Source organism: Sorex fumeus, unplaced genomic scaffold (assembly GCF_029834395.1).
Source record: "Sorex fumeus unplaced genomic scaffold, SorFum_2.1 ptg000187l, whole genome shotgun sequence".
Lineage (NCBI taxonomy): Eukaryota > Metazoa > Chordata > Mammalia > Eulipotyphla > Soricidae > Sorex > Sorex fumeus.
In genome coordinates, this window is record NW_026606244.1 from 2,485,258 (window position 1) to 2,498,178 (window position 12,921).

Below are 12,921 nucleotides of genomic sequence, written 5' to 3' on the forward strand. Positions count from 1 at the left end.
CACCAAGACAGCCGGACACACGGCCCAGCCCTGCCGAGATAGACGGACACGCGCCCCGGGCCCCGCCGGGACAGACAGACACGCGCCCCGGGCCCAGCCCGGACACACAGACACACAGACACACGCCCCAGGGCCCACCAAGACAGCCGGACACACGGCCCAGCCCTCCCGAGACAGACGGACACGCGCCCAGGGCCCCACCCGGACACACAGACACACGCCCCAGGGCCCACCAAGACAGCCGGACATACGGCCCAGCCCCGCCGAGACAGACGGACACGCGCCCAGGGCCCCACCCGGACACACAGACACACGCCCCAGGGCCCACCAAGACAGCCGGACACACGGCCCAGCCCCGCCGAGACAGACGGACACGCGCCCAGGGCCACACACGGACACATGCCCCGGGCCCCGCCGAGACAGACGGACACACAGACACATCTCCAGGGCCCACCCAGACACACGGACGCGCGCCCCGGGCCCTGCCGAGACAGACGGACACACGCCCAGGGCCCACCAAGTCAGACGGACACACGGCCTCGGGCCCCGCCCAGACAGACGGACACGCCCCGGGACCCTACCCAGACACACGGACACACAGACACACGCCCCGGGCCCAGCCGAGACACACGGACACACTCCCTGGGCCCCGTCAAGACATATGGACACAAAAACACACGCCCCAGGGCCCACCGAGACACACGGACATATGGCCCGGGCCCCGCCCCCACCCAGACAGACGGACACACTCCCCGGTCCCCTTGGAGACACACGGACACACAGACACATGCCCCAGGCCCCGCCGAGACAGAGGAACACACGGACACATGCTCCAGGGCCCACCGGGACCAATAGGCACACACACGCAGATGACCCAGGTTTCCCCATCCGAGACACACACGCAGGCACACACGGCGCACGCTGTGGGGGTGGAAGGACCCCCCCCCCCCAGACACAAACACACAGATGCAGTGGGGGTATGCAGGGTCCCCCGAAGACACAGATACTCTTCCCCGAGCGCTGGGCGTGGGGGGATACCCCCCAAGACACACACATATGCCCCCGGGCATCAGGCATGTGGCGGATCCCCCCTCAAAACACCCCTCGCCCCCAGCACCCCCAGAGCTGCTGGCTGCTTTGTCCACGGGGAGCAGCTGTTTCCCAGGATGCCAGTGGCGGCGAAGCCCCTCCTGCTAGCCACCCGGGTGGGATGGGGGAGGTGGGGTGCTGAGCAACCTAGTTCTCTCCACTTCAGGGGGCGGAGGGCGGGGGGGGGGGGGCGGCAGGACTGCCATGACCACTCGGTCCGTGGGGCTGGGGGCGCATCTCCTGCCTCCTGGGGAGGATTGACAGATTGACGGTCAGTTGACCCGTCCCACCGTACTATCGCTTCCTCTTGCCTTTCTTTCACCCAACCCCACCTTAGCTCACTCCTGGCTCTGTGCTCGAAGATCACACCTGGTAGAGCTTGGGGGATCATATGCATGCCGGAGACCTAAGGGGGGGTTGGCCAGTGCTTAAACCCCCCCTGCATTATCTTCCTGGCCCAAGGAATTTTATTGAGAGAGCCCCACTTTGTCAAACATACGGGAGTAACATTGACTAAACAATCGTAGTTAGTACTCTCGTGACATCAAGAGTGATTTATTAAGGAAGAAGGAACTTAATTATATGAGGGTTCGCTCTGCCAGCATACTTTTTTTTTTCCTCTTTTTACTTTCTGGATCACACCCAGTGATGCTCAGAGGTTACTCCTGACTCTACACTCAGGAATTACTCCTGGCCGTGCTTGGGGGACTGTATGGGATGCCGGGGATTGAACTCGGGTTGGCTGTGTGCAAGGCAAATGCCCTACCCGCTGTGCAATATATTGCTCCGGCCCCCCCCCACTAGCATACTCTTGTTAAATTTTTTTATTACAAAGGATTGTATGCCAGCGCCATTGCTTCCCTCCAGGAAGTCCCTGGCCTTGAGCCTTACCCTGGGAGTGGAAGGCAAACAGGAAGTTGGGCTAAGATATGGGTGATCTTATCTTAAAAGTCATCAGTTGCCCTCCACCTAGCAGAGTGCCTTTTCTTTCACAGGAGAAGGAGATCAAGTCTCTGACTGCTGAGATCGAAGCGTTGAAAAACGGAGGCTGTTTAGAAGCTCCTCCACATCTGGAGCAGTTGCGAGAAGAGAATTTAAAATTAAAATACCGGGTGAACATCCTTCGGAAGGTGAGTGCTGGCTTCGAGTTGTGGCTTTGTTCCCCAGTTTGAATATTTGGATCTCTGGTGACCTTGCCGTTGAACTCTCCTGCCTCCAGCTTTCTTTTCTTAAAATATTTTTTATTGGGGCTGGAGCAGTAGCACAGCGGGTAGGGTGTTTGTTTGCCTTGCACGCGGCCGACCTGGGTTCGATTCCCGGCATCCCATAGGGCCCCCGAGCACCGCCAGGAGTCATTCCTGAGTGCAGAGCCAGGAGCAACCCCTATGCATGGCAGGGTGTGACCCAAAAAAGCAAAAAAAAATTTTTTTTATTGAAGAGCATGAAAATATACCCAGAGGACATAGAGGAAAGGATGAAAGAGCCCTTTGCTTGTCCCCGTGTTAGACAAGTTTGTACCAAGCTGTTGGCACTCTTCATGGAGTGGTAGTGCCTGTCTCTCCTTTGCTGGATGGTCAAAGAGCGCTGAAGTCACAGTAGGGTGTCCCCAAAGTAGCGATGAGTAAGAGTTTCTTATGCCCAGCACAGAAAAGATGGAACCGGGAATTTCAGCGAAGGATGAAAGCGCAGAGACGCCTAATTAGCAAACGGCCTGTAGAGTGAAAAGGTTGTTTCTGGTTATTCCGGCTGTATTATGCTACATACTCTGAAATGGTAGGAAATTGTTTGGTGGTTGGTCACTGTGTGTCAACTCTGGGGAACAGTTTAAGTTTTGCTTATGTGTCTCATAAACTTAGCCAAATTGTTTTTGTTTCGTTTTTTTTTTTGTTTCTTTTTTAATTTAGTTTTGACTACACCAGTTTTGTCTATTCTGTGTATTTTCAAGACTTTTATTTTTTTCTGTATATTTTCAAAACTGGTGGCATTTTTTTTTCCCCTTGTGTGTTTTCAAGACTGTTGTTTTTTTGTTTGTTTTTTTGTTTTGTTTTTCCTTCTGCGTATTTTCAAGACTGGTTTTTATTTTTTTTTCCTTTTATCACTTTTCAGTGCCCTTTGGAATGTCTCCTCGATACTGAAAGCTTGACCTAGGAGGAGGGGTTGAGACATTTCCTTCAATAGTTTATGCCTCTGGTGTTATTATTTTTTTTTAATGTACTTTTAAAATGTCAAATAATTGCTTCTGCTAAAAGGAAGTGCTTAAAAATATAGTCTCTGGGGGCTGGAGCAATAGCACAGCGGGGAGGGTGTTTGCCTTGCACGCGGCCGACCCGGGTTCGATTCCCAGCATCCCATATGATCCCCTGAGCACCGCCAGGGGTAATTCCTGAGCGCAGAGCCAGGAGTAACCCCTGTGCATTGCCGGGTGTGACCCAAAAAGCAAAAGCAAATATATATATATATATATATATATATATATATAGTCTCTGGGCTGCAGAGCTGACTCTGTGGACTGGATCGCGCCCTTTGCATGCACGGGGCCTGGCTCGCACGGCCCTTGGCGCAGATGTAGCTCATCCCGAACACACAGCCCAGCCCAGGTGTAGCCCCCAAACCAAGCCCTCACTGCAAAACAATTGGTCTGTCTCTGCCCTACATTCATCATTTTCTGATTTTATCTTTATGTTTTATAGTATCAGATTTAGTGAGGGTCTTGGGGGTTTTTTTATTTGATTTTTTTTTTTTAATTTTTGTTCGGGCTGTAGTGATAGCACAGCGGGTAGGGCACTTGCCTTGCACACGGCCGACATGGCCCACCCGAGTCCAATTCCTCCGCACCTCTCAGAGAACCCAGCAAGCTACTGCGAGTATCTCGCCCGCACGGCAAAGCCTGGCAAGCTCCCTGTGGCCTATGTGATATGCCAAACACAGTCACAACAAGTCTCACAATGGAGACGTTACTGGGCCTGCTTGAGCAAATCGATGAATCAGTGACAGTGACTTTTTGTTTACTGCTTGAAAATTTGGTGGGTGGAGGGCAGTTAACACCCAGCTGTGCTCAGGGCTTCTTCCCAACTCTGTGCTCAGGGCTCACTCCTGGCAGGGCTCCGGGGACCATATTCGGTGCCAGGATCGAACCGGGTTCAGGTGCATGCAAGGCCAGCAGCCTCCCCCACCCGGTCCTCTCATCCTGCCCCATTGAGAATTCTCTTTCCCCCGGAAGCCGGTGCTGCGTGTACTGTTTAGTGCCCCCAGGACTGAGGGGCCGGAGCCATAGGACGGCGGGGAGGGCATCAGCCTTGCACGCAGCCAACCCAGGTTCCATCCCCGGCATCCCATACGGACTCCCGAGTGTGCCAGGGATGATTCCTGAGCGCAGAGCCAGGAGTAACCCCTGAAGCATCGCCAGCCGTGGCCCCAAAACAACACCAACCAACCAAAAAAAAAAAAAAAAAAACGCAAAGTAGCAAGCTGATTCCGATCGGGGCTTGGCTGTTTGAGCCCTGCCTACCAAGCTTGCTGACATCCCGGCTCTGCGATGACCTCACGCGCCTAATTGCTCACCTGACGTTGCAGGTGCCCGGGCTCGCTCCTCTCCTGGCCCCATTTACTAGACCCGGCCTGCAAGGTGCTCAGGAGCACTCTTTATCCCTCCCTGGCCTCTGCTCTCCTTTCGCAGAATCGCTGCCCGCGAAGCCTGGCTGCTGCTCCGTGCTCTGTACTTGCGCTCCTTCCCGAGTTCCCTTTATTCAGATTCAGAGTAGGCGGGAGAATTCACCTGACTAAAGCGCTTTACCTTGCGTGTGCTGTGTGCTTAGTCCTGATTTGGTCCCTGGCGGCAGATGTGTACCCCCAAGCACTGCCAGGAGTGACCCCAAGTGACCCCAGAGTCGGAAATAGCCCAGGACCACCACCAGATGGCGCCTCAACCCCCTCCTCCCCCAACCCCCCCAAAAATATTACTGAATGGCCGAGATGGAAATGATGCAGAAGAAAATACTGTGCAAGCCGACAGACACGTGAGCTCTGATGTGTCAGAGAATGTTGTCAGGGTCGCATGCCGAGGGCAGAGTTGGTTTCTTCACTTTGCCCGGTCGAGTAACAGAGACCAGGGTACGGGAGTACATTGAAAATAGCCCCCACACTGGCGGAGGCATGGGTATTTGATCCTTGTATAATTGAAACCCAAGCATAAAAATTTCTAAGTCTACAACTGTACCTCATAGTGTTTCACTAATAAAAATTAAATAAAAAAAATAGCCCCCAGTGGGGCTAGAGTGATTAGTACAGCGGGGAGGGCGTTTGCCTTGCACATGGCCGACCCAGGTTCAGTCCCCAGCATCCCATAGGGCCCCTCAAGCACCGCCAGGAGTAACCCCTGAGCATCTCCGGGTGTGACCCCAAAAGCAAAAAAAAAAAAAGCCCCCAAGGACTCACGTGCTATACGGAGCCGCATTCATAAATCTCTCTCGGTTCTACACTGGCTCACCTTGACTACAGGTCAGCTCCCTTAGACACACTCCCATCAGATAAGCTGTCTTTATCTTTTCCTACAATATTATTGGGGCTGGAGATAAGGTAGGGAGGTTAGAGCACTTCCCTTCCGTGAGGCTGTGATCCAAGCACCGCCCAGGGTGCCCTTAGCAACAACCGCATGGGGCCCCGCCCCCCAAAAATAAATGAGCCAAGATTAGTCGGTGCTCAGTAGAATGACAGATACTGTTTCCATTTCCTTTTTGGGGGGGGGGGGTCACACCCAGCGATGCTCAGGGGTTCCTCCTGGCTCTGCACTCAGAAATTACCCCTGGTGGTGCTCGGGGGACCATATGAGATGCCGGGGATAGAACCCCGGTCAGCCGGGTGCAAGGCAAATGCCCTACCCACTGGGCTATCGCTCCAGCCCCACCATTTCCATTTCTTGTTGGGCTTTTGGGAGGGTAGAGGGGCCGACTGGGAATCAAACCAGGGCTGGCAGCATGCAGGACCAGGGACTCGGCCACTGGTCTCTCTGTCAGGTCCTCGTCTTTGGTTTATTTCTGGGCCAGACCCAGAAGTGCTCAGTGGTTGCTCCCTGCCTGGTGTGTGTGTGTGTGGGGTGGGGGGTCATGCAGAGGCAGGGCAACCCACCTGGGGTCCCTGCATGCAGAGCACCTGCTCCTGTTCTCTGAACCATCTCCCCAGTCCCTGGGGGCCATGTGAGTGGTGGTGGTTTTAAGGTCACTGTCTTGATTGTGTTCTTATTCAAAGCCTGACTTAAGTAATTTCCTGGTGCCGGTTTTCTCATCAGTCTGATTTTTTTTTCTTTTTGGGTCACACCTGGCGATGCACAGGGGTTACTCCTGGCTCTGCGCTCAGGAATCACCCCTGGCCGTGCTCAGAGGACCATATGGGATGCTGGGAATCGAACCCGGGTTGGCTGCGTGCAAGGCAAACGCCCTACCCACTGTGCTATTGCTCCAGCCCCTTACGTTTTTATTAATTTATTTATTTTGGCCTTTTTGGGAGGGTCCCACCCAGTGAAGCTCAGGGGTCACTCCTGGCTCTGCACACAGGAATTACTCCTGGCCGTGCTCAGAGAACCATACAGGATGCCAGGGATCAAACCTGGGTCGACCACATGTGAGGCAAATGCCCTCCTCGGTGGACTGTTCTCCGACCCCAGGTCTGATTTTTTTTTTTTATAACATGTGATTCTGTAAGATCTGTCCAGATGCTTGTGTTGCATTGTAGCTAGGAGCCAAGGGAGCACTCCCGTGATAATATTTGGCCAGTGGCCAGATGGTTCCATGCATGTGCACAGTGACTGGTGCTGGGGAAAGGGCCGTGTGGGGGTGGGGCTGGACCTTGGTCCCTGTGGACATGCACAGCTGTCCACCGAACTCCCTCCCCAGCCCAGAGAATAATGTGTCTTAACCTCACGGAGCTTGGAGCTGGAGCGATAGCACAGCAGGGAGGGCATTTGCCATGCACACGGCTGACCTGGGTTCAATCCCCAGTATCCCATATGGTTCCCCAAGCACCGCCAGGAGTAATTTCTGAGTGCAGAGCCAGGAATAACCTTTGAGCATCACTGGGTGACCCAAAAAGGGAAAAAAAATGTGCTTTGGGGGAGAAAAGACTTGCCCGCAGGATAACGGCTTTTCCTGGAAGTCTGCAAAAATCATTTGTCACGCATGTTAGGTATCATTTGTAATCCACATTCTGGAAAGCTGGAAATTGCATACTGTGGAAGTTAATTACAGTGGAATCCTTCCACATGTGCTTTTGTACACACACACAAACACACGTTCCTGTCCTCTGGAGGCACAAAGAGTGAGGTCAGGGTTTCGGCAGCTGCCGCTGAGCTCACGTCGCCCTCCTCTGAGCATGGCCCCTTCATCCAGAGAGTGAGATTTGGGCTGGAGTGCGTGTGCTTTGTGTGTGAGGGGCCTGGGAGCACACGAGTCCGGCGTCATCCCACGCTCCGCTGCAGAGCTCAGAGCTTTCTTGTTCTGGCTGGGGGCCACACCCAACTATGCTCACACTTACTCCTGGATGTCGAAGAGTGAAGCCCTATCAGAGGCATACCAGGCAGGCATCCTGCCTGCCGTCCTAACTCTCCATCCCACAAAAAAAATTTCTTTTTTTTTAGTACTTTCCCTGTACCCAGATTTTTGTCTGGTGATGGAGACAGCAAGTTTTGAGAAAGTTTTGGGCAGTGACAGAAGTCAGTAAACAGTACAACCCACCCTAGGGAACTTCGGAAGTGGGAGCTTTGATCCGATTGGGACTTATTTGCTAGGAAAACCAAGTAATTTCATGGTATCTGACTGGGTATCAGAGGGATAAGCTCAGTGGTCTGGGGCCGCGGCGTTAGCATCCCGGTGGGCAGGTTCACTTTTTGTCTCCTGGACGAAAGCAGATGGCATTCCTACCTGTCCGCTGTGTTCTCATTCGTGACCTCTGGTGTGCAACAGCTCAGAGCAGGTTTTGTACTGTTGCATTTGGGGTGGGGGCGGGGTTTGCACCAGTGGGACTGTTACATGTTACAAGAACAATGTTACAACAACAACAATGTTGCATGTTGTCTTTTTGCCCTCTGTAGGCTTGTCAGGACACTTGAGTGCATTTCACTTGTGATTGAGTGCTTGGCTGACACAGTTCCGCTCTTCTCCTCCAGAGTCTTCAGGCAGAAAGGACCAGACCCACCAAGAACATGATTAATATCAACCGCCGCCTGCAAGAGATCTTCGGCTGTGCCATTAAGTCTGCGTACCCAGATTTGGAGAATCCCCCTCTGCTGGTGACGCCCAGTCAGCAGCCCAAGTTTGGGGACTACCAGTGTAACAGTGCTATGAGTATTTCTCAGGTGGGGATTATATTCGTTTTCTTATTTATTTATTTGTTCATTTATTCTTTTTGGGTCACATCCGGCCATGCCCAGGGCTGACTCCTGGCCTATCCACTCAGGAATTACTCCTGGCGGTGCTTGGGGGGGGCGGGGGGACCATTTGGGATGCTGGGAATCGAACCCGAGTTGGCTGCATGCAAGGCAAACGCCCTCCCCGCTGTGCTATCGCTCCAGCCCCTGTATTCATTTTCTTGAGCATTATTACAGTTCTCCTCCTTGCCATTTCATAGGTGGTAGCAGGTTATTGTATCCTTGAAGGGAAGAGGTGGGGGGGAATAACATTTCCTCTATTCTGAATGCTTGAGAAAAAGGAACATATGCTTTAACCTTTAAAGGTGCCACTGACAGGCATGGAGAAATAGTTAAACTGGGAGACCACTTGACTTGCACTTTGTCAACCCGGGTTCGATCTCCAGTACCCCATATAGTCCCCTAAGCACCGCCAGGAGTGATTTCTGAGCGCAGAGCCAGAAGTCGGCCCTGAACACCACCAGGTGTGTCCCTAAAACAACATAGATAGATACTGAAAGAAGATTCTGCGGTGGGGCAGGCTTTTGCGGTGCGCGTGCTGAACTCAGGTTGGATCCCTGGCACCCCTACCGGCCGGGACTGTGGCCAAAGTGGTAGGGCTCAAGCAAGGCACGTGCAAAGGCCCTAGGTGTGTCTTCAGAGTTTCTGGGCTATGGTTGTACCTGCTCTTGGCACAACTATTTTGAGAGTTAATGTGCCCATGGCTGCGTGTCATTTTTCTTTTTCTTTCTGTTCTTTTCCTTTCTTTTTGGATCACACCTGGTGATGTTCACGGATTAGTACTGGCGCTGCACTCAGGAATGACTCCTGGCAGTGCTCAGGGGACCCTATGGGATGCCAGGGATCGAACCCGGGTCAGCCATGTGCAATGCGAAGACATTCCCCGCTGTACTATTGCTCCGACCCTGTGTGTCATTTTTATTTTTTTTTTGTTTCTGTTTTGGGGTTTCTTTCTTTCTTTTTTTTTTTTTTTCCTTTTTGGGTCATACCCAGCAATACTCAGTTACTCCTGGCTCTCCATTCAGGAGTTACTCCTGGCGGTGCTCAGGGGACCATATGGGATGCTGGGAATTGAACCCGGTCGGCCGCATGCAGGGCAAACACCCTCCCCACTGTCCTATCGCTCCAGCCCCGTCTGTGTGTCGTTTTTAAATAACCCATTTCTTCATTTGCCGGCCAGCGTTCCCAGGCAGCTCTGGTGCCCCTGGGGTGGGCACGCACATTTCTCCAGTCAGGTCTCTCAGGTTTAATCATCTTTGATTCTCTGCCTCTTTCCCTTCATTGCTGCTGAACCGTTGCGCTCAAAGTGAGGGGCACAAAGGTGGTCGCACTTGCCCTATTGGTGCTGCGGGGGCGGGGGGCTCACACCGCGCTCAGGCGAGCAGGTTATGGTTGTGGTTCTTGCTAGGGTCATGGTGGCGTTTCACACGCCCACTCCCACGAGGTCTGAACTTCCTAGAGATGGCACTCACGCCCCTTGGTGCCACACTAACACGCAGGGGATACTGAGGGTTTGAATTTGTTACGGCCCCCATGGCAAGCAAATGCTTCAAACTCCACTGTTGTTGTTGTTGTTGTGGTTCGGAATGGGGCCCCACCCAGCTGTGCTCAGGGCTTACTCCTGGCTCTGCGCTCTGGGATCGCTCCTTGAAACCGTTTCCTTTAATAACTGCATTGTGTTCTCTATTGGTAGTCTATTGCTCCTAGCCGGGAGCTTTGTTTTTCCATTATTTGCTGATTACAGAGAGTCAAGCAAAAGTCCAGACCTCTTGGTGCGTGGCCAGTAATCACACCCAGAAGAGCAATGTGTATTCCTCTTAGGTCATTTTTCTGTCTTTCCTCGGGGTTACACATCACAGGCGCACTCTTCATTACTGCAGTCTGAGCCTTGCAGCCGTTTGTGATTTGAAGATTACAGCTGTTAACTAGTCTGGAAACTCCACTGAGAAGGCTTGGGGACTGAAGAGATAATACAGCGGGTAAAGTGCTTGGCCTTGCACACAGCCAACCAGGGTTCGGTCTGTATGGTCCCCTGAGCGCTGCCAGGGTTGATCCCTGAGTGCCAAGCCAGGAGTGAGCCCTGAGCATTGCAGGGTGTGGCCCCCACACCAAAACAGACCAGAAGTTTTCGATTCATATGACAGTTCATTTTGAAACCGTGGGTCTGATGCTTTGCTCTCCTTCCGTGCAGTATCGATGGTGATTTCGATCCGTTGATGCTGAAGTCTCTGAACTTCCCTGGCTGTCTGCCTTCCTGTGTCAGATGCATCACGGGCCTTTGCAGTTGTGCGTCTCTGGGCACCTTGCTGAAACCTGTTGTGAATCAAACCGTTTTATATTGTGTTACAGATGTTCAAAGCCAAGGAACAGAAAGTGAATCCAAGAGAAATTGCCGATAACATCACCAAACACCTCCCAGACAATGAATGTATTGAAAAGGTTGAAATTGCTGGTCCTGGTATGACATAATTTCATCCTTCTTGAGTCAGTTATTATATTGATATTTGGGGAGGGGGAGGAAGTTGGGGTGCAGGAGAGAGAAGGCCTTTCCCCGTGCGTGGGGCTCAGGCTATACCCAGTAGAGCTTGGTTGGGAAAGCCGGGCTTGGGGCCTCGAGTATGCAAGGCAAGTTCTCCCTCTGACTGAGTGGTCTCCAGCCCCCTGAGTTCTTTCCAAATAGAAACATATAAATGCAGGGTTTTATTTTTTTTAATGTCGAGCAAGATGCTGAGAGCACTTTTGGATTGTGATTTAGAAAACATTTTCCTCTAGACTCCATTTCCCAATGCTGGCCCTGGGTGAATTGCTCTCTGCCGACCCACCCTCACTGTGAGATTCAGTTTTCATCAGCACAGTGGGGAGAGATGACGGCGTCTAGGTCTGTGGGGGAAATCGCCCATTTATTTCCCGCTTAGCAAGTCATTTGCCCTGAACTCAGAGAAATTTGGGGGGGGAGACTGGGAAAGGTCTGAAGTCACTGACTGAAACTGGAGCTCACTGGAACCCACGTCAATAGATGAAGTGATGTTAGGATCCTGAAGAGTTTGGCAGGAGCCAAGCCACAGCACTGTGGAGCCAGCATAAACCAGATCAAGAATCTTTCCATTCGAGGGGCTGAAACGATAGCACAGCGGGGAGGGCATTTGCCTTGCATGTGGCCGACCCAGATTCGATTCCCAGCATCCCATATGGTCCCTTGAGCACCGCCAGGAGTAATTCCTGAGTGCAGAGCCAGGAGTAACTCCTGTGCATTGCCAGGTGTGACCCAAAAAGAAAAAAAAAAATCTTTCCATTGGTGTAGTCATTAGAGATAGATTTTATCTGATTTTTCTTCTCTCCCTCTCTACTATTCATTAGGTTTTATTAATATTCACTTGAGAAAGAACTTTGTCTCCGAACAGTTGACCAACCTCCTGGTGAATGGCGTTCACATCTCTGCTCTTGAAAAAAATAAAAAGGTAGCTGTACAGTCCTCAAGTTGATGGGTCCTCATTGACCTGTACAAAAAAGCTGTGTCCAATTTTGCTTAATATTGACGCACTAGAATTTGGGATGATAGAATGTAACTGTAGCCAATTTTCTCCGTATTCTTCTATTATACGATTTTTGGGGGGTTTTTTGTTTGTTTGTTTGTTTTCCTTTGGGTCTCACCCAGTGATGCTCAGGAGTTACTACCGGCTCTGCACTCGGGAATTAGTCCTGGCGGTGCTTGGGGGACCATATGGGATGCCGGGAATCAAACCCGGGTAGGCCATGTGCAAGGCAAATGTCCCACCCGCTGTACTATTGTTCCAGCCCCCATCCATAAGGCATTTGATTTGTTTTGTTTTGTTTGTTCGTTTGTTTTGGGGCATCATCTGACGATGCTCAGGGGTTCCTCTTGGCTTTGAACTCAGGAATCATTTCTGGCAGTGCTCGGGGGACCATATGGGAGGATTGGATTGAACCCACGTCTGCTGCCTGCAAGGCAAGCGCCTTACCTGCCGTGCTGTTGCTCTGGCCCCCAAGACATTTGAGATAGCCAATTGATCTGTAGGAGGGAAAGAATGGCTGGTTTGTAGAAGTGAAATTGAATTTTTTTTCCAGTTAATGATGGACAGAGTAGCTTATTGGAAATCCTATCAGTTCAGTTGTCACCTGTGCTGAATGTTCTGCCCAATTCCGTCGCCGACGCACATAGCAGAAACGAGCCTCTTTCTAACGCTTCTGTTTCTGGTGTCTGTCTCAGGTCGTCGTCGATTTTTCTTCTCCCAACATAGCGAAGGAGATGCACGTCGGCCATCTCAGATCCACCATCATCGGGGAGAGCATGTGCCGCCTCTTTGAGTTCGCAGGCTACGACGTGCTGAGGTGTGCGTCCCTGCCCCTGGAGGGGTCCTGGGGGGGCTTGTTACAGGAGGAGGGCGAAACTCTAG

General features: G+C 52.1%; 1 protein-coding gene across 1 annotated transcript in view; it reads left to right on the forward strand.

The window, feature by feature from the left end:
* RARS1 (arginyl-tRNA synthetase 1) overlaps positions 1 to 12,921 on the forward strand; it is a 30,643-nt gene that overhangs the window by 535 nt on the left and 17,187 nt on the right. Inside the window, exons 2-6 of the mRNA XM_056107966.1 lie at positions 2,085 to 2,219; positions 8,246 to 8,434; positions 10,856 to 10,964; positions 11,864 to 11,964; positions 12,735 to 12,856. Of these exons, the coding sequence (XP_055963941.1) occupies positions 2,085 to 2,219; positions 8,246 to 8,434; positions 10,856 to 10,964; positions 11,864 to 11,964; positions 12,735 to 12,856 (656 nt within the window). The remainder of the gene's footprint in view (positions 1 to 2,084; positions 2,220 to 8,245; positions 8,435 to 10,855; positions 10,965 to 11,863; positions 11,965 to 12,734; positions 12,857 to 12,921) is intronic.